Source organism: Phyllobates terribilis, unplaced genomic scaffold (assembly GCF_046119375.1).
Source record: "Phyllobates terribilis strain yellow unplaced genomic scaffold, ASM4611937v1 Scaffold_8__6_contigs__length_399053987, whole genome shotgun sequence".
Classification (NCBI taxonomy): domain Eukaryota; kingdom Metazoa; phylum Chordata; class Amphibia; order Anura; family Dendrobatidae; genus Phyllobates; species Phyllobates terribilis.
In genome coordinates, this window is record NW_027362768.1 from 56,398,242 (window position 1) to 56,424,367 (window position 26,126).

General features: G+C 38.9%; 1 protein-coding gene across 3 annotated transcripts in view; it reads left to right on the plus strand.

Annotated features, from left to right (window-relative positions):
- Positions 1 to 26,126, plus strand: part of HMCN1 (hemicentin 1) — a 924,522-nt gene that overhangs the window by 617,565 nt on the left and 280,831 nt on the right. For all 3 annotated transcript variants that reach the window (XM_073642974.1, XM_073642975.1, XM_073642976.1), the window contains exons 83-86: positions 5,360 to 5,573; positions 8,379 to 8,513; positions 16,582 to 16,772; positions 22,848 to 22,929. In XM_073642974.1, the coding sequence (XP_073499075.1) occupies positions 5,360 to 5,573; positions 8,379 to 8,513; positions 16,582 to 16,772; positions 22,848 to 22,929 (622 nt within the window). The remainder of the gene's footprint in view (positions 1 to 5,359; positions 5,574 to 8,378; positions 8,514 to 16,581; positions 16,773 to 22,847; positions 22,930 to 26,126) is intronic.

Here is a 26,126-nt window from a genome sequence, read left to right on the forward strand (position 1 = left end):
GTTAGTAGTAATAGTAGTAGAGGTGATAATGTTAGTAGTAATAGTAGTAGAGGTGGTAATGTTAGTAGTAATAGTAGTAGAGGTGACAATGTTAGCGGTAATAGTAGTAGAGGTGATAATGTTAGCGGTAATAGTAGTAGAGGTGATAATGTTAGTAGTAATAGTAGAGGTGGTAATGTTAGTAGTACTAGTAGTAGAAGTGATAATGTGAGTCGTAATAGTGGTAGAGGTGATAATGTTAGTACTAATAGTAGTAGAGGTGGTAATTTTAGTACTATTAGCAATAGAGGTGATAATGTTAGTAGTACTAGTAGTAGAGGTGATAATATTAGTAGAAATAGTGGTAGAGGTGGTAATGTTAGTAGTAGTAGTAGAGGTGATAATGTTAGTACTAATAGTAGTAGAGGTTATAATGTTAGTTTTAATAGTAGTAAAGGTTATAATATTAGTCATAATAGTGGTAGAGGTGATAATGTTAGTAGTAGAGGTGATAATGTTAGTACTAATAGTAGTAGAGGTGGTAATGTTAGTACTATTAGTAAAAGAGGTGATAATGTTAGTAGTAATAGTAGTAGAGGTGATAATATTAGTAGTAATAGTCATAGAGGTGGTAATGTTAGTAGTAATAGTCGTAGAGGTGGTAATGTTAGTAGTAATAGTAGTAAAGGTGGTAATGTTAGTAGTAAGAGTCATAGAGGTGGTAATGTTAGCAGTAATAGTAGTAGAGATGGTAATGTTAACATAGTCAGAAGAGAGGTGCTGTCCAGGGTTCATAATCTCAATTTCTGGTGCTGTCTGGGGGAGCTGGGGAGAGGGAGCTGTGTGACGGCATAGGTGATGGACTGTGACTTTAGAGAAGGTCGCTTATTGTTCTCATTTTGAATACATAGTAACATAGTTTTTAAGGTTGGAGGAAGACTAAGTCCATCTAGTTCAACCCATAGCCTAACATGTTGATCCATGTGGCAAACACTAAGCTCCACATTGGGGAAAAAAATTCCTTCCTGACTTCATACGGCAACCAGACTAGTTCCCTGGATCAATGCCCTATCAAGGAATCTAGTATATATAACCTGCAATATCATACTTTTCAAGAAAGGCATCCATGCCCTTCTTAGATTTTAGTAGTGAATCACTCATTACAACATCATGCGGCAGAGAGTTCCATAGTCTCACTGCTCTTACAGTAAAGAATCTGCATCTGTGATTATGATTAAACCTTCTTTCCTCCAGACGTAGAAGATGCCCCCTTGTCCCCGTCCAAAGCCTCAGAGTAAAAAGATCAGTAGAAGGGTCTTTGTACTGTCCCCTCATATACTTGTACATAGTAATAAGATCACCCCTAAGCCTTCTTTTTTCCAAACTAAATAACCCCAAATGTAATTGTGTCACCCCAGGCCTGGATGCCACAAACTTGTAAGGCTGTGTCTGAGAGCAGGAGGGAGGTTCTCTGGTCATGGACCATTTGCATGCAGCACCTTCTGTCCCAGGCCAGTAGGGGGAGCAGGCTGCCCCTATAAAAACTGGTACTGAGGGCAGGGTTAGGGAGACCAACACCCACAGCTGAAGCATCCAGAAGGGTTCCCAGAAGAGATGGACAGGTCAGCCGCAGCTGAGGAGTCCAGGAGGCAAAGGAGGAACAGAAAGCTAGGGACAGAGGCGACGAGAGCCGGTCCTGGCAGAGAGAGAGATTACACAACCGGAAACTGGGGTCCGAGGCTGTCAGGGTTGCAGGTCCTGCAGCAGAAAACCAACCCGCAAGGGATTTCAGGTCCCTTGGCCTAAGAAGCCTGGAGGCTCCGCCACACAGAGGGACCGGTACAGCACGGAGAAGCTACAGGTACCTAAGGCCCGAGTCTCAAGCCATACAGGCGTAGTACACGGCAAGCTCAGGGACGTGGGCTATCATACCACTAAAGGGGGAGATAGTCAGCAAGGACAGAGAAAGAGAACGGTAGGCCTACCCACTCACCCTGACCAGCGGAGCTCGCCTGAATGCGCTCAGACACCCAGGTCCATTCCTACCCTGTACTCCTGGTGGGTCTGTGATAAGATCAGTAAAAGACCCTGGACTGCATTATTGGACTCTGTGTGGTTACTGCTGCGCCTGCACCATCACCCCCAGCATCCTATTACCTGCCCTGAGGCTACACTTCTCCCGTGGGGAGTCGTACTATTCCCTGCTGCATCCCCAACACCAGCCTCAGCGGTCTGCCTTGCAGCGGCGGTCCTCCCTGACCGCAATCCACGGGTGGCATAGTCGGACATTACCTACAGCACATCATAGACTACCACTGGTCTGACCACCCTGAGCCACGGGGCCGGGTCGCCACTACTACTCCCAGCATTGCCCTGAAGTCCGGTCTCGAGTGCCCCACGGCCCAGGGGGCGAGTCATAATAACCTGTCTTGGTATTGCAGACCCCCCAGTCCTCTAATAACCTTGGTGGCTCTTCTCTGCACCAGCTCTAGTTCAGCTATGTCTTTCTTATACACCGGAGACCAGAACTGCACACAGTATTCTAAGTGTGGTCGCACTAGTGACTTGTATAGAGGTAAAATTATGTTCTCCTCATGAGCATCTATGCCTCTTTTAATGCATCCCATTATTTTATTTGCCTTTGCAGCAGCTGCCTGACACTGGCCACCAAATGTGAGCTTGTCGTCCACCATTACACCCAGGTCTTTTTCAATTACCGTTTTTCCCAGTGTTTTACAATTAAGAAAATAATTATACATTTTATTTCCTCTGCCCAAGTGCATTACCTTACATTTATCCCCATTAAAGCTCATTTGCCATTTATCAGCCCAAGCTTCTAGTTTACATAGATCCTCCTTTAATATAAAATTGTCCTCCTCTGTATTGATAACCCTGCAGAGTTTAGTGTCATCTGCAAATATTGAAATACTACTCTGTATGCCCCCTACAAGGTCACTAATAAATATGTTAAAAAGAAGCTGGCCCAATACTGACCCCTGTGGTACCCCACTGTTAACTGTGACCTAGTCTGAGTGTGTTCCATTAATAACCACCCTTTGTTTCCTATCACTGAGCCAGTTCTTAACCCACTTACATATATTTTCCCCTATCCCCATTGTTCTCATTTTATGTATCAACCTTTTGTGTGGAACGATATCAAAAGTTTTTGAAAAGTCCATATACACAACATCCACTGCATTTCCTTGGTCCAGTCCGGAACTTACCTCTCCATAAAAGCTGATCAGATTAGTTTGACAGGAACGGTCCCTCGTAAACCCATGTTGATATTGGGTCATGAGGTTATTTTTCTTCAGGTACTCTAGTATAGCATCTCTTCGGAAACCCTCCAGGATTTTACCCGCAGTAGAGGTTAAGCTTACTGGCCTATAATTTCCAAGTTTGGCTTTTGTCCCCTTTTTGAATGGCACCACATTTGCTATACGCCAGTCCTGTGATACAGACCCTGTTATTATGGAATCTTTAAAGATTAAAAATAATGGTCTATCTATGACTTTACTTAATTCCTGCACTACTCGTGGGTGTATCCCATCCGGGCCCGGGGATTTGTCAACTTTAGTGACTTTTTAGACGCCGCCGTACTTCCTGCTGGGTTAAGCAAGTGACATTTAATGGAGACTTTTTGTTATCACTGATCATGTTTTCTGTCATGCGATTTTCTTGTGTAAATACTGTTGAAAAAAAAGCATTTAGCATATTGGCTTTTTCCTCATCCTCATCCACCATTTCACCCAGACTATTTTTAAGGGGGCCAACACTATCATTTTTTAGTTTTTTACTATTTATATAGTTAAAGAATATTTTGGGATTATTTTTACTTTATCTGGCAATGAGTCTCTCTGTCTCAATCTTTCCTGCCTTGATTTGGTTTTTACAGAATTTATTTAATTTTCTATATTTTTTTAATGCCTCATAACTACCTACTTACTTTAGTTCTCTAAATGCGTTCTTTTTGTCACTTATTGCTCCTCTTACAGCTCTAGTTAGCCATAGTGGTTTCCTCCTATTTCTAGTATGTTTATTCCCATAGGATATATATTGTGCACAGGTCCTATTCAGGAAGCTAATAAATGTCTCCCATTTGCTTTGTGTAGTTTTATGTCTCAGGATATCATCCCAGTTTATTGCACTAACATCATCTCTCGACCGTTGGAAATTTGCCTTCCTGAAGTTTAGTGTCCTTGTAACCCCTCTACTACACATCTTATTAAAGGATACATGAAAACATATTATTTTGTGATCACTATTACCCAAGTGACCCCCAACTCGTATATTTGATATGTGGTCTGGCCTGTTTGTTAATATTAGGTCTAGCAGTGACCCCCTTCTTGTTGGGTCCAGAACCAGTTGTGAAAGGTAATTTTCTCTCATGGTTGTCAAAAACCTATTACCTTTGCTGGAACTACAGGTTTCTGTTCTCCAATGTATTTCAGGGTAGTTGAAGTCCCCCATAATAATGACTTCTCCTTGAGTCGCTGCTTCATCTACTTGCTTTTTGAGCATATTCTCCGCTGCTTCCATTATTTTTGGAGACTTATAACAAACCCCTATCAGTAACTTATTATTTTTCCCCCTCCCCTTATCTCCACCCACAGGGACTCTACATTTTCATTAGATTCACATATATTCTCACGCAAGATGGGTTTTAAGGATGATTTTACATATAAACACAACCCCCCCCACCTTGCTTGCTTGTATGGTCATTTCTGAACATACTATAGCCCTGTAAATTAACTGCCCAGTCATGGCTCTCGTCCAGCCACGTCTCCGATATCCCTACCATGTCATAATTATTTCCCAATAAAAATAATTCTAATTCCTCCATTTTGTTGGTGAGGCTTCTGGCATTAGTGTACATGCATTTTATGTATCTCTTTGTACCTCTATTCCTTCTTACTATATTGACTTTTCTAACACCACACCCAATTTCTTTATTAGTGCAGATAGTGACCTCTGCACAATCTTCCCCAATTATAAAATGAATACCCTCCCCCCAATCCCTAGTTTTAACACTCCTTCTCCAGGAGCAATACCATTATTATCGGTCTCTCACTTTTAAACCTGTAAGGTTTACAAATGTAGCAGACATCAGACAAATATGCAATGTTAATGCATTTATCAAAACGCCTTGAGAACTTCTTATATAATTGCATCGTATGCTAAAATATCCCCATTAGTTTTACAGTTATCATGACATACAATATGTGAATTTATGATTTTACATAGAAATTACTTTACGTTCTTAATTTAAAATGTTTGATACTTTACTTTCTATATTCTTGAATTTTTACAACAACTACTGCTACATCTATTAGATTGTGTGATGTATTAAACAGAAGTATTCCTGAATTTATCTCTGTAGAAAAAAGATGCTGGTAATTATACATGTACTGCTATCAACACTGCTGGAAAAGATTCTCACACAGTAAGCCTAGCCATCTACTATGCTCCATCTTTTACTGAACTGCCCACAAATGTGTCACTAAATGAAGGAGAAAACTTAAGGTTATCATGTAAAGCAGCAGGATACCCTTCCCCGAAGGTAACGTGGACTTACAAGGACAGAATAATAACAGGTGATTCACAGTCTTTGGGTGCTGATTTTGTACATGCTGCATGTTATAGTAAAATGAGATATCAATTGGTTTATACAGTGGGTACGGAAAGTATTCAGACCCCTTTAAATTTTTCACTCTTTGTTTCATTGCAGCCATTTGGTAAATTCTAAAAAGTTCATTTTTTTCTCATTAAAGTACACTCTGCACCCCATCTTGACTGAAAAAAAACAGAAATGTAGACATTTTTGCAAATTTATTAAAAAAGAAAAACTGAAATATCACATGGTCATAAGTATTCAGACCCTTTGCTCAGTATTGAGTAGAAGCACCCTTTTGAGCTAGTACAGCCATGAGTCTTCTTGGGAATGATGCAACAAGTTTTTCACACCTGGATTTGGGGATCCTCAGCCATTCTTCCTTGCAGATCCTCTCCAGCTCCGTCAGGTTGGATGGTGAATGTTGGTGGACAGCCATTTTCAGGTCTCTCCACAGATGCTCAATTGGGTTTAGGTCAAGGCTCTGGCTGGGCCAGTCAAGAATGGTCAGAGTTGTTCTGAAGCCACTCCTTTCTTATTTTAGCTGTGTGCTTAGGGTCATTGTCTTGTTGGAAGGTCAGCCTTCGGCCAAGTCTGATGTCCAGAGCTCACTGGAAGAGGTTTTCATCCAGGATATCTCTGTACTTGGTCTCATTCATGTTTCCTTCAATTGCAACCAGTTGTTCTGTCTCTGCAGCTGAAAAACACCCTCATGGCATGATGCTGCCACGACCATGGTTCACTGTTGGGATTGTATTGGACAGGTGATGAGCAGTGCCTGGTTTTCTCCACACATACCGCTTAGCATTATCACCAAAAAGTTCTATTCTCGTCTCATCAGACCAGAGAATCTTATTTCTCATAGTCTGGGAGTCCCTCATGTGTTTTTGAGCAAACTCTATGCGGGCTTTCATATGTCTTGTACTGAGGAGAGGCTTCATTCAGGCCACTCTGCCATAAAGGCCTGACTGGTGGAGGGCTGCAGTGATAGTTGACTTTGTGGAACTTTCTCACATCTCCCTACTGCATCTCTGGAGCTCAGCCACAGTGATCTTGGGGTTCTTCTTTACCTCTCTCACCAAGGCTCTTCTCCCACGATTGCTCAGTTTGGCTGGATGGCCAGGTCTAGGAAGACTTCTGGTGGTCCCAAACTTCTTCCATTTATGGATTAATGAGGCCAGTGTGCTCTTAGAAACCTTGAGTAATACAGAAATTATTTTATAACCTTGGCCAGATCTGGGCCTTGCCACAATTCTGTCTCTGCGCTCCTTGGGCAGTTCATTTGAGCTCATGATTCTCATTTGGTCTGACATGCACTGTGAGCTGTGAGGTCTTATATAGACAGGTGTGTGCCTTTCCAAATCAAGTCTTATCACTTTAATTAAACACAGCTGGACTCCAATGAAAGAGTAGAACCATCTCAAGGAGGATCACAAGGAAATGGACAGCATGTGACTTAAATATGAGTGTCTGAGCAAAGGGTCTGAATACTTATGACCATGTAATATTTCTGTTTTTCTTTTTTTATAAGTTTGCAAAAATGTCTACATTTCTGTTTTTTTCAGTCAAGATGGAGTGCAGAGTGTACTTTAATGAGAAAAAAATAACTTTTTAGAATTTGCCAAATGGCTGCAATGAAACAAAGAGTGAACAATTTAAAGGGGTCTGAATACTTTCCGTACCCACTGTATAATATATTTGTTTTACTTTGGTTTTATATAATCCTTATCAGTAAAAGTGTTTTTTTACAAATCAATAAAATAATGAGAATGGGTTATAGATATAAAAAATTGCCATTCAAAAATCTGTAATATCTGGTTAAATTTAATGGTAAATTTATTTTTGGTGATTTTTTGGTCATCTTTTATGTGTTTATTTCAATATGGCGGTCACATTGTCCTCATCATAGGCAATGTGCAGGCTGATACTTCCCATCACTTTTTAGCTTCTATTATACACACCGATGCAGGCTCACAGTCCTTTTATTAGAGCATAGAATTACAATGAAAAATAACAATGGAGACACATAACAAATATTCATACCATTGACATTAGGTGATGTTCACAGTACCTCTCCTTCCCTCCTTGCATAGTGACCTCTGCACAGGTCACAGACCATGCACATCACTGGTTTTCTGACATAAAGCAAATGTTTGGAGCTAATGTTGCAGCTGCTGATGTCTGTTCTCAATTATGTTGTCCTTGCTACATCTTGACCCAATAAAGACCCTAGAAGGGGTTGGCCACCTTCTCGTTATTACAGCTTTCCTCACAAACTGACCAACACTTTTGTCCATAAAATAGGTGCTGATTGAGGACTAAGTGACTAGAACAGTTTATCAGACACCTCTTACATAAAAGGAGATTTCCCATGTGAGGGGTCTCATGTTTTATGAACAGAAGTACAGGTCAGCTTGTGAGGAAAGCTGTAATAACATGAGAAAATGATCAACCCTTTCAAGCTAGTCCGACTGTTTATGACCCTAGTAGAAATGAAATAAACGTGACAATGGACATTTTTATTTGCATGATTCTTTTTAGTCTCTTGCCTTCTAATTGTGTCACTTGTGATTCATGAGTTTTTTTCTGGTATTGAATTTCGGTCCATTTATATAAATGGGAATCAGCTGCAATATCAGATGTAGTCCATGGACAAATGTGGTATGTTTTTTAACAGGAAATAATTTTACCAATCCATATCCTTCCAGCTCTGCACAACACATTTGTAAGTCAACACGACTGTCTGTGTGATTTAAGTGAATTTCATAATGTTGTACATTTTCTGCAGCACAACCAGGACAAAGTAAACGTCTGACTGATTTGGTGATTGAAAGGATCCTAAAAGAGGAAGAAGGTGCTTATACCTGCACAGCAGAGAACACAGTGTCATCGATCAATACTACAGTACATGTGTTTGTGAGAGGTAATCCATATTCTGACAATTGAAATACTATATTCATACCGGCCACAGCAATAAGATAGTAATTACTGAAGGCAGATGTTGAATTTTTGAACAGAAGCCTGTCTACGTCTCAGTAACAGAATCAAAGAATTACAACTGCCTCTAAATTACATTTTTTAAGTATAGTATTTCACATTTTGATATTTGTTAAGTTTGAAAAAAATATGATTCTAGAAACAAATGTGACTAAACATGAGGATAATCTAACACTTTATGAGACTCTGCGTTATAGCTCAAATTATTCCAAATTTAAAGGGAACTTGTCACCATGATAATGCTATCCAATCTTATCGTATGTTATAGAGCAGGAGGAGCTGAGTAAGTTGATATATGATTTTGTGAGAAAAGATTCAATATAACCAGTGTTTTTTCCATTTAGACCTCTGCTCTTTCTGGGATTTTTGGTCCAGTGGGCGGTCCGACCAGTGACTGACAGCTATCTCTGTATGTACTCTTATACAAAGAAAGGTGTCAGTCACTGATAGAACCCCCCACTGGACACAGAAAACAGCGAATCTTTTCTCACAAAACTATATATCAATCTTTGAATTTTCATGGTGACAGGTTCCTTTTAAACAAATTGGATAACTAACCTTAACACTAAGCCTGGCTCCACTGAGAACCAGGAAGTGATAAAAATGTCACTGAAATATATTGAAATAAGGCATTGAATTATTGAGTCGAAACAAGCTCAAAACTTTGCCGGAACCCTCAGGGAATAAGCACAAAACAAATAACTGTGGCATATTAAGTGGTATGCCTAAAATAATTAAAATTGCTGGTGGTATGTTTGGATGGATGCAATGAGTAAATAGAGATAAATCAAATAAATTTCTCAATCTTCATGGATTCAGACTAACCCAAATTTTGTGGCGTTTGCTTCTCGCAAAACCAGCAAAATTGCTACAATAAGGCCACCATTTTGCTGGATTCTAAATGGACAGAAACAGGTTGCTCAACTGCTCTCAGCTCTGGTCAAGTCTTCAAGCTTCATCCCAGAACATTTGGCCTCTCTGCACAGGCTAGGACTCAGACAAAGTTCAGATTATGTGTGGGAAACACGGTGGGAGAAGAAGCTGAAGACCAGACCAGAGATAAGCTGCTCAGCTGGACAGGTGAGGTTGAGGTAAAGTGGGTATAATTTCTTTTATTTTTTTAACCTACAATTACAGCTCTGTGGTCTGGGGAGACATCAGATCATAATAAGACACATTTGATTCGCAGCAAATATCTTCAGTAGAGATGAGCGAATGATCTGATGTTCGGGTTCGGCGAATAAACCCGTACATCAAAAAAATGTTCGTGTTCGGGCACCCGATCACGAACCCGAACACGAACAGGGCCCTGAACATCCCTGGTTTCCCGCACTGTCACGCAGATGATGAATCAAGGGCTGTGACCGGCGGTAAGATTATTACCACGTGTCACAGCAATGCGGGACCAGGCTATCCGCATAATTCCCGCAGCTGTGACTGTCACCCGCGGTAAAAAGCTTACCGCGGGTGACAGGCGCTGACTGATGGGACTACTAGCCCCATTATCCGGCACCTGCTGTCACAGTACACAAGCTGCACAAGTGCCGCTGATGGGAGAAGTAATCTCTCATCAGCTGGGCTTGCGCAGTGAAAGTAAAAAAAAGTTAAAATAAATAAATAATTATTTAAATAAAAATAATAAACACATTTTACTCACCTACCACTTACTTACACCTTGACCCTGATGTTCTCGTCCCCTGTAAAAAAATAAAAAAACACCATATACTCACCTTACAGCTAATCCCAAAAGCCATGGTCACCTGCAATAAAGGTAAAATAATAAACCAACCTCATCCTTACCTGTCCGCCACAGTCCATATACCAAGTAGGATTTAATTTAGAATGATAAAGGATTCAGTGTGTTTATTTCAAATAAAATATTTTATTCTGGGTGTGAGTGTTTTTTGTTCACATTTCACTTTCACTATGGGGTTAGTAATGGCGGCGTCTTATAGACGCCTCTCCATTACTAACCTGGGCTTCATGTCAGCTGACATCAACCCCTGCCCTATAAACCCACTCGCCACCCCTACACGGCAGTGGGCAGAGCAAGGCTAAGTGCCAGAATTGGCGTATCTTATGGATGCGCCATTTCTGGGGCAGCTGAGGGCTGGTGTTTGTAGTCTTGGAGGAGGTCAATATTCATGGCCCCTTCCTAGGCTATTAATATCAGCCCCCAGCTGTCTGCCTAGCCTTTTCTGGCTGTTAAAATAGGGGGACACCCACATTAATTTTTTTTTGGGGTCCCCCATTTTATTAGCCAGTAAAGGCTAAGTTTACAGCTGGGGGCTGATATTAATAGCCTGGGAAGCTCAATGGGTATTACCCCTTCCCAGGCTACAAATATTTGCCCACAGCTGTCCGCTCTACCTCTGCTGGTGTGTAAAATTACGGAGGACTCCACGCCATTTTTTTTTATTTAGTAATAAATGACATGTACAGTAAGCAACACAATCACTGTACTAATTATTAATGTCACTGACATCTTTCTATCTAACTATTCTGTGTATGTATAGCTATTCTCTCTATTCTATATTGTCGGGTACTGCTGCGATTTTACAGTATGCGGATGATGAATTATCGAGTTTCAAGGAGAGGGGTGCATAAAAATTGGACGGCACTTGCATGGTCTGAGTGCCGTGCGATTTTTTTTCATGCACCCAATGACTTGTATTGGCGAGTCTCAGCTGAGATAAGGGGCAATACGCAGCATGGTGCGATTTTTTTTTTTTCAGTCCGATTTCAGCTGAGAAAAAAATCGCAGATGAGATTTCACTCATAGAATAACTGGTCAGAGTGCAATCCGATTTTTTATCGGATTGCACTCGTCCATTTTTCTCTCATGAGTATGAGCCCTTAAAGCAGTGTCCCACATTTGCTTTTTCAAATATCTTTAATTATCTCCAAAAAGCATTCATTGCTTTACAAAAATGCATAAAAAAACACATCCAAAACATGCATGCAAAAACTCTGCAGCAAAGTGAATGAGAAACGTGAAGTGTCATGCACACGTTGAGTATTTTTTTCTTGCAGATTTGGTGCAGAAAATAATCATGAGCATGTCAATTCTCAGTGCATTTTTGCCACTTTATTTGCCTGCGTTTTTTCAGTGCATTCAATGGGTGAAAAACGCAGGCAAAAAATGCGGCAAAAACGTATTGACATGCTGATGATTATTTTCTGCACCAAATCCTCAAGCCAAAAAATACTCAACGTATGCATGACACTTCATATTTCTCATTCACTTTGCTGCAGCGTTTTTGGTTCATTTTTTGCATGCGTTTTTGTACAGCAATGAATTCTTTTGGAGATAAAGTTATTTGAAAAAATAAACATGGGACATTGCTTTAAGGGTATGTGCACATGATCAGGTGCACTGCGGGTTTGACGCTGCGTGCTTATGCAGTGTCAAACCCGCAGCGGTCAGATGTTACAGCATAGTGGATGGGATTTGTAGAAATCCCATGTCCACTATGCGTTCTTCTGAGGCTGCGGATCACCCATGGACACTGACATGTGACGCATCTTTCAAGACCGCACTATGTCAATTTCTCTTGTGGAGTCACTAGTTTCCGCAAGAGAAATCTGAACCATACAATGTACTGAATGCAGTTTATCCACATTTTTCAATGAACACATGCGGATTCACCTGCCTGTCTGGATCGTGTGCACATACCCTAACCCTTGGATTACCGTCGGACCAGGGGTGAGTGTTTTCGCTGCGTTTCAAAATGCTGTGTTCTAATGCCGCACTTGTTTTTTCAATACATGTGGATCCACCTCATGTAATGACATTTCAATCAGTCAAAATCTGCAGCAGAAACTTGCGTCTCCGCTACAGAAATTGACATGCTGTGGGTGAGTTTACACAGCATTAAAAACAAGCAAAGTAGGCATGTGATTTCTTATAAATGAAATAAAATGAAGAATTAAATTTAAAAATAGGCGTAATTTTCATAACTAGCTGGGGGCTGATATTACTATCCGGGGAAAGGGCCATTAGCCAAAGATGTTCCCTGGCTATTAATAACAGCTCACAGCAGAAAAAATTGACATAGGATTCCCCCAAACACCTTGATTGCCTCAGAAAGACCTTTTTGAATCAGGGCTAACATCCAAGAACAATTGAAAACCAGATTGCAAGAGACACCAGAATATCAAGGAATCATCTCCTACATTACAAAACTAAACAAGAAAGCAACCAGATGCCTTTAGTAGTCAACTACAATCCAAACCTGGAGGTGCTAAGGAGAGCTGCATGGAAACTACAACCTTTACTACAAAAAGATGCCCAATTACAATCCATATTTCCAGAACCCCCACTTTTGTGTTTCAGGCAGCCCCCAAATCTAAGAAGCATCATTGTCAGAAGCACCCTGTCATCTCCACCAGCTAGAGGAACCTTTCCCTGCAACCAGAAAAAGTTTAAAACCCGTCCATTTATAATAACCACGGACAAGATGAAGATGTTCAATTCACATTAGGACTACTAGATCCCAGTTACGTTCAGCTGCATCACATCTAATGTGGTGTACTTAATTCTTTAAGAAATGCACAACTGAGTCCGCTCACCATTCGGAGTGTTGAGCCAAGTCGTCTAGATGAGAAAAAAGGGAAGGATGATCCAGCGTATCAGGCTAATTTCTTAAAATAAAACTTAGCTTTTATTGTGCCCATTAAAACATTGCTCCACACCAGGATTTTTCCTGACTGAATTTCATGTGTAGAAAAAGAAGCAGGATGTCCATTTTTTGTGCGCTTTGCCCACGTCCCTCCAATATACTGCATTGAAAAAAAAAATGCATGGCAGATCCTCAGGCAAAAATGCACAAAAAACACTGCAGATTTTCCGCAGCGTTTTTGCTGCCAAGAGGTGCAGAACCTTGCAGAAACGCTGCAGAAACTTCTGCAAGCAATTCCTGATAGTGCGCACGTAGCCTTAATATTGCAGTATTAAATCTTGCCTGCAATTAAGTCCTGAAGGTGAGCGAGTTTCCAACATAAAAATCCAATAAGATTCCCTATTTAAAAGTTTACCTTTATGATCTACTCCCCGTATTGGTTGATATACCTTTTCAATTTCTTGAAACCTCAGGGCAGACACGTCTCCTTTATGCACTCCTGAAAAGTGTTTTGAAACTGCGGATGCATTATTTGCTAGTGGAATTACTGCATCCGAAATATGTCTTCTTATGCGGACCTTTAGAGCTCCCGTGATACAACCTATGTATTGCACTCTACATTGTGAGCATTCCACAAAGTAAATTACCCAGGGAGTGTTGCAATTTATAAAATCATGTCTTTTGAATGTATGTTCATTACGTATAGATGTAAAGTTATCTTTTTTAATACATGCGGACATACTTTGCAACGATTAGCACCATATTTGAAAAAAACATTTAATTCAAGCCAAGTACTCGATTTAGAATGACTGGTATGTTCGCTCTGAAAAAGGCTTGGAGACAGTGTCATTACCCAGTGTAGGTGATTTCCTAGCCACAAATCTGATATCATTACTGAGTATATTGCTGAGACAAGAATCCTGATGTAACATTGGAATATGTTTTTTAATAATAATCACTATTTTCGTGTATTGGGGACTGTATGTTGTAGAGAATGTTATGTTCGGGCTAAAATTTTCCTTGTTACTTCTCTTATTGTTTGTAAGAAGATCCTTGCGATCCAGATTTGTTGCTGATTGATAAGCCTTTCTAAGTGTATGAATGGGTGTATTTATTTCCAATTAATTTAAGATCTAAAAAAATAATAGAATAATTATCAAAACACCAAGTAAATTTTAGATTAAAATCGTTGCAATTTAGGATTTTCATAAAGTTCAATGCCTCCTCCTGTATCCCCCCCCCACACCAAGAGCAGATTGTCGATAAATCAACCATACCACACAATTTTAGAACTATATATGTTAGTGTCATTATCAGGGCTGTGGAGTTGGTAAGCCAAACCTCCGACTCCTCAATTTCCATGACACCAGCTCCAACTCCGACTATGACTCTCTCATACATGGCTCATGTTTAAGTGATAAATTTACTGCAGCACAGATTCATCTCAGCTAAAAGTCTAAACCCTTAGATCAGGAATAGGACAGATATTTATAGTACATTTCATAACTTTCCCAAATTCTAATGAAAAAAAATATTCCCCACAAACTGCATTAAACTACTGTACCCAATTTATTATATATTTTAGGAGTCGGAGTTGGTCCATTTTATACCGACTCCACCAAAATGGGCTTCGACTCCACGGCTCCGACTCCACAGCCCTGGTCATTATAGATGTAAAGCGCCTCCCATCTAGACTTAACGATATTGGCTAAGGAAGGGGAGACTTTGCTGCCCATACTGACTCCCCTCTTTTGTAGGTAAAAAAGACCATCAAAACTAAAATAGTTGTAGTCTAAAAGAAATTTAACTGACATTAGGATGAAATCATTAATCACCACATTATAGGTACTATACGTGTCTAGATGATAAATCAGACTTGACAATGCTACGCCATGCGGAATTAAAGGATAGAGCGCTACTACATCGCTGGAAAGCCAATTGATATTATCCTGCCAGATGAAATGATCAAATATACTATTTACAAATTTTGAATCCCTAATGTAGCTGGGTATCTCTTGTACTAGAGATTGTAAAGAAAATTCGACCCATCCGCTTAATCTTTCTCCCAACGATCCTATACCATCCACTAAGGGTCTTAGTGGTGGTGGGAACACATATTTGTGAATTTTGGGGAATGAATGGTATATGAGAATTACCGGATGATTTACATACAAATGCTCTGTCAATTTCTCATCTATTGCCCCTATATATTGATCCTCCTGTAATAGTTTTAATAGTTTTAGATTGAAATCCTGCTTGGGGTCCCGTGTCAATTTTAAATAGATATCATCATTGTTTAGGTCTATTAAATTACATTTTTTATACAATCCAGCATCCAAGATCACTATTGTGCCCCCCTAGTCCAGTTGGCGAACTACAAGATCCATATTATTTTGTAATTTTTTAAGGGCATATCTTTCTTTTTTTGTTAAATTATCATATTTATTTCTGGTATAGAAAAGGTGATTAAGGGAAGTATCAGATAGTAAGGAATCTGCTTCCAAAAGTTTAAGCTGTAACAGGCTTTTTTTGTTCCTGGAAAGATTTAATAGGGACAAAATCATCATTAATAATCTCTGTACTTAATTTTATGGACCAAATGTCCAGCTGGGGGTCTGTATATTGGGGAGATAGGACAAAAACTTAGAACAAGGATGAATTCTCATCACCCCGCAATAAAAGAAAAAAGAATAGATCTATCTGTTACAAAACATTTTTGTATCCCTGATCACAACATCATTGTCATGAAGATACTGGTATTAAAAGGTAACTTCAAATCTCAGAGAGAAAGAAAATTTGGGAAAACAAATTTATGATAATCTTTGACATACTCAGTGCAGGAATGAAGGGATTTATGTCATTCTACATCAACTAAGGAATGTGTTCTTCAGACCTGTGGGGGCATCACAACCATGGACCAGACTTCAATCACAGGACAATAAAACTTTCACACTCCTTATCTTTGAACTGCTCCAATATTTACAGCCACAGCTCTTTCTCCCCCCTCCCATACTCATAGTTCTGCTTCACGTCACTTGTCTCATCTATTGCATTATTCTTGTGCCCTGTTGTGTATAAATATGTGACTCTTCAGATTTTGGGTTATTCTATGCCTGATGAAGAAACCTGAGTAGTTTCAAAAGCTTGCAATTTGTTACCATCTTATCAGTTAGCCAGTAAAAGGTATCAACCACTGAGGACTCTCAAATCTTAATATTCTTCTGTACAAATTTAAGCAGATCTATTTAATTGTCAGTACTCACACAAAGATGGGGGAACTTATGCTCACATATTAAAGAGAATTTCTCTAAATGTCTATGTTAAATATCTTTTTTTAAAATATATACTTATTTCATTTTTACATATATTTAGAGCCTCCTGTTCTTGTTGGGATCCATCATATCGTTCAGACTGTGTCTTTGGGTGGCAGTATTATTTTACATTGTATCGTAAAAGGAAACCCAATTCCAAAAATTCAGTGGAACAAGAAAGGAAATGATATTCTGTATAATAAACGGTTCAAGCAGTTCAGTAATGGCTCTTTAGCCATTTATAACACTAAGGTAAGCCAACCTGTCCAGAAAGAATTCAGGACTTTATGATTTAATCATTTGTAAATAACAGCACTATAGCTGTTCACACTGTCTGCACTTCTATATGATACAGATTTTACTGTAATGTCTAAATATCTTTATCCCCCGACTGATCTTACACCTTTTAAAACAGGCAGCGATCCACTATTTATTCCTGATTTATCTGTGCTACTTTACATATTTTAACTGGGCATTTATAGCAAAAATATTAAAGACGCTAAGAACTTATCTAGACTCATTTAGAAAAGATTCATTATCACTTTGTAATTTGGCTATGATAATAGACCAAAATAAATTATTTGTTGTTGTTAGAAAGAATTTAAAAATATGCAATAAAAAATAAAGAAAAATGTAACCCCTTTGTGCACCCTACCATTCATATACATCTTGCACAGGGTGTGTGCTTATAGAGTAAGCTTAGGAGCTGTGCCCATTCCATAAAGGGCAGATGCCCACTGTAATATGTAGCCTGCATCTGCCTGTAATAGCAGCATTCTGTGCAGGTCATGATCACTGCTGTTTGACTATTTAAATGCCTTTGTCAATCATTGACAGATTTGTGTTTTTTTGGTTACCACAGTTCCCCAAGAAATACAATAAAAAGTGATTAATATGTAAGTTTTAACTCAAAATGGTGTCAATGAAAATTACAGTTCAGCTTGCAAAAAATAAGCTCTCACACAGCTCCATCGAATGAAAAATAAAAGTTATGTTTTTTTTGACAAATTTCAGATTTTTTTATTATTATAATATAAAAAACACTGCACAAGTTTGGCATCTCCGTAATCATACTGACTTGAAGAATCATGTTGTCAGGTCACTTTTACTTCACAATGAAATTTGTAAAAACTAAGGCAGAAAAACAGAGGCGGAATTGCATTTTTTTTTGCACTTAGTTTTCCTTTTCATCGTGCAGTACATGATATGGTAAAACGGATGGTGTCATTCAAAACTACACAACTTGTCGCACATAAAACAAGCCTTCATATTGCTTTATCAACGGAAAAATAAAATACGTATTGATCTTAGAAGAAGGGGAGAAAAAAAATTAATAAGTTGCCGATCTCCAAGAGGTTAAAATAATGTTTACGGTATGTATTAAATAGCTTACATTACAATTTTAAAATAAATTCTCAAAATAAATTCTCTCAACCCAACCTAAATACATGTATGAATATAAAGTGGAAAAAAAACTGTTTACGAACGGTGTAAGCCATGTTAAATACATGATGTAGGGAACATTAGCTTTCTGATTTCCATGTTATATTGCAATATTGCATGGTTTAAAATTGTAAAGTGCTGCGGAATATGTTGGCGTTATAAAAATAAAAATTATTATTATGATGTATCAAATTATACCTTGATATTCAACACAGGAACACAGCAATACATTACATATCAAGGTAAACTTTGGCTCTTCTGTATGTACCGTTCTTTTAAAAGGAACATGTCACTTGATTCATGCTGCCCAAACCATGGACCGCAGGAATCAGGGCTTGGCTGCTTGCAGCTCTGAGAATGACGTACCTTTCTGCAATCGCACCATCAGGCTCTTATTCATGCTGGCCATGCTTTGGGTAGCCTGAAGATGGTGATAGGTTCCCAGTAGTAATGAGCAAGTTCGCTCATCACTAGTTCCCAGACATATCAATATTGCTCTTCTTTCAAACACTATAGCAGTATAAATATACTAAATACAGCAGTAAATTCACCAAAGAATACCTGCAATAATATGGAGGGTGGCTTAATGGCCAAGAAAAAGTCTGGATCTAAATCTCACTAAGATGTTGTGTGAAGTTTTGAAACCATCTGAGTATACCAGAAATCCCTCTCTCATGGCACAGCAGAAACATTTCTCCCAGTTAATGTTAGAGACGTGTAGACATACTGTACAGACTAGAGATATTTTAGTCTGCCAGTGTGGAACAATATCAGGTAGACATGGAATTACTTTTATTTAGTTTTATAAACTAAATTTGTTCATGCTTTTTTTTTTGCTCAGTTACATCACCATTATATTTATATACTGTTTGAAAGAAGAATATCAACCCTTTTCTGATGAGAGAAGTATCCAAACATCCCTGTGCCCTGGTACTTATTGACTAGAGACATATGGATACTTTTTGGCAATTTTGCGTGAACAGAGGCTGTGCACGCGCGATCGCCGCCGAGTGTCAGCTGAATTCCCGCACGGCTCCCGGCATTTTAACCCGCTAAATGCTGTGATCGCAGCATTTAGCAAGCTAGCAAAGGGATAGAAGCCCCTCTGCTCCTGGATTGGAGACCCCGCGATGTCCCTGCGGGGTTCCTATCATTGCCATGGTGACCCAATGTCATCATGACGACATCTGGGTCACCATGCACTAGTAAGTTAGTTAGATCATGCGCAGTGCATGATCTAACTAACTTGAGTCTGCAGCACTGACAGGTTATAAGTTATAGCAGTGATCTAGCACTGCTATACCTTATAACTGCGATCAGACTGCAGAAAGTGAAAGTCCCAAAATGGGACAAAGTAAAAAAGTGAAGAAAAAAAGTTGTAAAAATCTTTTTTTAAAAATCACAAAATAATAAAAAATATATACATATATATTCTGCCCATAAATAAATATTATTATGAAAAAAAACAAAAAACAATAAAAGTACACATATTCGGTATCACCACTTCCGGAATGACTTGACCTATAAAACTGTCCTACTAGTTACCCCCTTTAGTTAACACGGTAAAAAAATATATAAAAAACTATGCTTTATCATCTTACCGCCGAACAAAAAGTGGTATAAAATGCGATCAAAAAGACAAATGTAGCTAAAAATTGTACCACTGAAAACGCCATCTTGTCCCATAAAAACAAGCCACCTGAATTACGTCACTCGGAGATTTAAATGGAAACCCTGATATCCGTGCTCAGCATAGAGCACAGGATAAATGGGAAATTTTTATATAACATTTTGGATCACAATAAAAGCTTTGACTCAATCCACCAAAAAAGAAAGTTCCCACTCAGGTCCGTCATCTGTTAACGGAAATATAGGGGGCTTCCACGTTACTAGTAGCACAAAGGCTCTGGAAAAGTGAAATGGCCCTTGCCCCCCAAAAGAAATTCAGCAAATTCTGTGCTCCCAAATACAAATGCCCACCTCCCTTTTAAGCCCCACAGCGTGCCTAAACCGCAGTTAGCATCCACATGTTTGGCATTTCTGTAGCGATGAGAGCCCACCTAATTTACGGGTGCATTTACGGGGCCAATGTAACATAGCACTGTCAAACCAGCCCAGCAAGATATGAACTCCACTATGGCGGTTCTTCCTTTCTGCACTTTGCACTGTGTCTGAAAAGTAGTTTTTGACCTCATATGGGGTATTGGCATACTCAGGAGAAATTGCACAACAAATTTTGGGGTCCATTTTCTCCTGCTATCCTTGTGAAAATGAAAATATTGGGGGCTAAAACAACATTTCCATTTTTTGTGGGAAAAATATATTTTTTTCATTTTTACTGATCCACATTGTAAAATTCTGTGAAGCACCTGGGGATTAAAGGTCCTCACCACACATCTAAATAAATTCCTTCAGGGGTCTAGTTTTCCACTGTTTAGGCATATCAGGGGCTCTCCAAACGTGATATGACACCCGCAGACCATTCCATCAAAGTCGGCGTTCCAAAATGTCACTCCTTCCTTTCTGAGCCCTGCCATGTGCCCAAACAATAGTTTTCTCCCACATATGGGGTATCTGTGTGCTCAAAAGAAATTGAAAGACAAATTTTGGGGTCCATTTTCTCCTGTTACCCCTTTGAAAATAAAAAGTTTCTGGCTAAAAAACCTTTTTGTGGTAAAAATGTGATCTTTCTATTTTCATTGCTCCACGTTATAAACTTCTGTGAAGCACCTGGGGGTTCAAGGTGCTCTCCACACATCTAGATAAGCTCCCTGAGGGGTCTAGTTTCCAAAGTGGTGTCACTTGTGGGGAGTTTTGACTTTTTAGGCACATCAGGGGCTTCCCAAATGTGACATGGCATCCACTAATTATTCAAGCAAATTTTACATTCAAAAAGTCAAATGGCGCTCCTTCCTTTCTGAGCCCTGCCGTGTGCTCAAACTGTGGTTTTCCTCCACATATTCGGTATTTGTTACTAAGGAGAAATTGCACAACAAATGGTTTAGTGCAATTTCTCCCTTTACCCTTATGAAAACTCAAAATTTGGGTCTGAAACATTTTTGTGGGAAAAATTTGAAAATTTTATTTTTACGGCTCAATGTTATAAACTTCTGTGAAGCACTTGGGAGTTCAAGGTGCTCACCACACATCTAGATAAGTTCCCTGAGGGGTCTAGTTTCCAAGATGGTGTCACTTGTGGGGGGGTTTCCACTGTTTAGGCACATCAGGGGCTCTTCAAACACGACATAGTGTCCACTAATTATTCAGGCAAATTTTAAATTCAAAAAGTCAAATGGCCCACCTTCCCTTCCAAGCCATACCGTGCATCCAAACAGTAGTTTCCAACCACAAATGAGGTATCAGCGTGCTCAGGAGAAATTGAACAGCAAATTTTGGGGTCCATTTTTTCTTGTTTCCCTTGTAAAAATATAAAAAAATGGGTATAAAATAAAATTTTTGTGAAAAAAAGTTAAATGTTCATTGTTTTCTTCCACGGTCCAAAAATTCCTGTGAAGCACCTGAAGGGTTAATAAACTTCAAGAATGTGGTTTTGAGCACCTTGAGGGGTGCAGTTTATAGAATAGTGTCACTTTTGGGTATTTTCTGTCATAAAAGCCCCTGAAAGTCACTTCAAATGTGATGTGGTCCCTAAAAGAATGGTTTTGTAAATTTTGTTTGAAAAATGAGAAATCGCTGGTCAACTTTTAACTCTTTTAACTTCCTAACAAATATAAATTTGGTTCCAAAATTGTGCTGATGTAAAGTAGACATGTGGGAAATGTTATGTATTAACTATTTTGTGTGACACATCTCTCTGATTTAAGGGCATGAAAATTCAAAGCTTGAAAATTGCAAAATTTTCAAAATTTTCAAAATTTTTGCCAAATTTCCAATCTTTTCACTAATAAACGCCAGTCATATCAAATAAATTTTACCACTATCATGAAATACAATATGTCATGAAAAAACTGTCTCAAAATCAATGGGATCCGTTGAAACGTTTCAGAGTTATTACCACATAAATTGACAGTGGTCAGAATTGTAAAAATTGGTCATTAACGTGCAAACAGCCTTCAGGTGTAAGGGGGTTAATATGTCCTCATATGTTAAAAATAACAATATGCATTACAAATGTCCTCACTTTTTCAAATGAGTACATATAATGAATAACAAAAGGAATAGTATTATAGAGTATATAATCACAATATACATTTAAGAATAAATAATTATATTGTTTTAATTGTAGACAATTCATAAAATCCAAAACCAAGATTGTTATTTTGGGATTACAAAATAAAAATATTGAAAATGTAATTTAAATATCTGGAAAAAATGGTATTATCAAACTAAAAGCTGTTCCAAGCTAAAAACTTAATAATAAGTTTACAGTACTTGGGGTACATTCATAACACGTGTGCTAAGTCACTCATGAGTCATGAAATTGAGAATCATTTTGAATGCAAACTTTATCTTTCAGTTGGAAAATTAGACAACAAAAATTCTAAAAGCTTGGATTATATCCTCAAACAGTGTCTGAACTTCAGAAAGCCACAGATTTCCTAACAGAACACATTCATGGCTATATATTATGCACAAAAGCTTTATTGGATGCTGAAGTCAATGATTTTTTCCAAATCCGTCAGCCAACAAGAAAACTAAATCTAGATCTTAGCAGCAAATCGCTGAAAAGAACTGTCTTATTGGCTATTTTGTTTAAACTTTTTGCTGGAGTCTATTGAGTAATATGTAGAGTTTGCATCATATTATTCTCTATCCTCCGGAATTAGTTGTTTTTGTTATTTTATAGAGAGTTCGGGTTTTCGGGCTGCTGTTTCTCTTCTTGATGCTTTTCTACAAGTATTCATTGATTACTTTATTGCACAGAATGAAGATGTTGGTGAATACTCCTGCATAGCCACAAATGATGCTGGAATACTGGAGCATACCACTACTTTGTCTTTGCAAAGTAAGTTCTTTAAGTATATTTTGTACGGAAGATAAAAGACTGTACAAAAAGACTGTTTGTCAGCTAAATTTCTTAACCCCTTCCTATTACCATGTTCAATTTTTTGCTTTTTTCATCTCCAATACCAAAATATAAGAACACGTTGTGTGTGTTTGGGATGGAGGGAGTTGGTGGGTGATGTAGCAACTTCTGCTTCCTTCCTTTATGTTTTTTTTTAATGGTTTTGTCTTTTGTACTTGTGTTAATAATTGTTTATTAATAAAGTTTAAACATATTTTGATATAAATTCCGCACTTTATTTTATGTGCTTTGGTGGTAATTTTAAGATTCTATAATTCTCCTCCCTGTCTAACCACTATATACCACAGTAAGCATTGACGGCAGCATCAAAACTGAGATCATACTTATGTCTGATCCCGGCAGATACCAGAGGGTATCAGCTATATAACACACCCATCACACTCCTCAAAAGCAGCTGGCGCTGTGTGTTGTACATCTACGCCCAAAATACTGTTGGGACGTTCTACTAAGCATCGAGCATTCAAAGCAAAACTGGTAAAAACTGATTTTAATATTTTAATATTGCAAACTGAACATGAAACCAATGTCATATATACAGTGAAGGAAATAATTATTTGATCCCTAGCTGTTTTTGTAAGTTTGCCCACTGACAAAGACATGAACAGTCTATAATTTTAAGGGTAGGTTAATTTTAACATTGAGAGATAGAATATCCAAACAAAATCAAGAAAATCACATTGTATAAATTAGATAAATGTATTTGCATTTTGCAGTGAGAAATAAGTATTTGATTCCTCTGGCAAACAACATTAAATACTTGGTGGCAAAACCCTTATTGGCCAGCTCAGCAGTCAGACGTTTTTTGTAGTTTCTAATGAGGGTTGCGCACATGCCAGGAGGGATTTTGGTCCACCCCTCTTTGCAGATCATCTCTAAATCATTCAGATTTTGAGGCTGTCACTTGGCAACTCGGAGCTTCAACTCCCTCCATAAGTTTTCTATGAGATTAAGATCTGGAGACAAGCTAGGCCACTCCATGAACTTAATGTGCTTCTTTTTGAGCCACTCCTTTGTTGCCTTGGCTGTATGTTTTGAGTCATTGTCTTGCTGGAAGACCCAGCCATGACCCATTTTTAATGTCCGTGCAGAGGGAAGGAGGTTGTCACTCAGGATTCTACAGTACATGGCTCCATCCATTCTCCCATTGATGCGGTGAAGTAGTCCTGAGCCCTTAGCAGAGAAACACCCCCAAAACATAATGTTTCCACCTCCATGCTTGACAGTGGGGACGGTGTTCTTTCGGTCATTAGCAGCATTTCTCTTCCTCCAAACACGGCGAGTTGAGTTAATGCTAAAGAGCTCAATTTTTGTCTCATCTGACCAAAGCACATTCTGCCAATAACTCACAGAATCATCCAGGTGTTCTTTGGCAAACTTCAGATGGGCCTGCACGTGTCCCTTCTTGAGCAGGGGGACCTTGCGGGCACTGCAGGATTTTAAACCTTTAAGGTGTAATGTGTTACCAATGGTTTTCTTGGTGACTGTGGTCCCAGCTGCCTTGAGATCATTAACAAGTTCCCCCCATGTAGTTTTAGGCTGATCTCTCACCTTCCTCATGATCAAGGATACTCCACGAGGTGAGGTTTTGCATGGTGCCCCAGATCGCTGTCTATTGACAGTCATTTTGTATTTCTTCCATTTTCTTACTATTGCACCAACAGTTGTCTCCTTCTCACCCAGCGTCTTACTTATGGTTTTGTAGCCCATTCCAGCTTTGTGCAGGTCTATAATCTTGTCCCTGACATCCTTAGAAGGCTCTTTGGTCTTGCCTATGTTGTAGAGGTTAGATTCTGACTGATTAATGGAGTCTGTGGACAGGAGTCTTTATACAGGTGACTATGTAAGACAGTTGTTTTTAATGCAGGTAACGAGTTGATTAGGAGCGTCTAACTGGTCTGTAGGAGCCAGAACTCATTGTTTGTAGGGGATCAAATACTTATTTCTCACTGCAAAATGCAAATAAATTTCTCTAATTCATACAATGTGATTTTCTTGTTTTTTTTGGATATTTTATCTCTCAATGTTAAAATTAACCTACCCTTAAAATTATAGACTGTTCATGCCTTTGTCAGTGGGCAAACTTACAAAAACAGCAAGGGATCAAATAATTATTTCCTTCAAGGTATATACTGTATATATATATATATATATATGTACATATGAATTAACACATGTGGAATTATATACTTAACAAAACGGTGTGAAACAACTGAAAATATGTCTTATATTCTAGGTTCTTCAAAGTAGCCATCTTTTGCTTTGATGACTGCTTTGCACACTCTTGGCATTCTCTTGATGAGCTTCAAGAGGTAGTCACTTGAAATGGTTTTCCAACAATCTTGAAGGAGTTCCCAGAGATGCTTAGCACTTGTTGGCCCTTTTGCCTTCACTCTGCGGTCCAGCTCACCCCAAACCATCTCGATTGGGTTCAGGTCTGGTGACTGTGGAGGCCAGGTCATCTGGCGTAGCACCCCATCACTCTCCTTCTTGGTCAAATAGCCCTTACACAGCCTGGAGGTGTGTTTGGGGTCATTGTCCTGTTGAAAAATAAATGTTGGTCCAACTAAACGCAAATCGGATGGAATAGCATGCCGCTGCAAGATTCTGTGGTAGCCATGCTGGTTCAGTATGGCTTCAATTTTGAATAAATCCCCAACAGTGTCACCAGCAAAGCACCCCCACACCATCACACCTCCTCCTCCATGTGGCATTGACCTGGTCTCTAATCTGAGCTGCTGTTAACCTGAGATTTCTGAGGCTGGTGATTCGGATAAACTTATCCTCAGAAGCAGAGGTGACTCTTGGTCTTCCTTTCTTGGGGCGGTCCTCATGTGAGCTAGTTTCTTTGTAGCGCTTGATGGTTTTTGCAACTGCACTTGGGGACACTTTCAAAGTTTTCCCAATTTTTCGGACTGACTGACCTTCATTTCTTAAAGTAATGATGGCCACTCGTTTTTATTTACTTAGCTGCTTTTTTTCTTGCCATAATACAAATCCTAACAGTCTATTCAGTGGACTATCACCTGTGTATCCACCAGACTTCTGCACAACACAACTGATATTCCCAACCCCATTTATAAGGCAAGAAATCCCACTTATTAAACCTGACAGGGCAC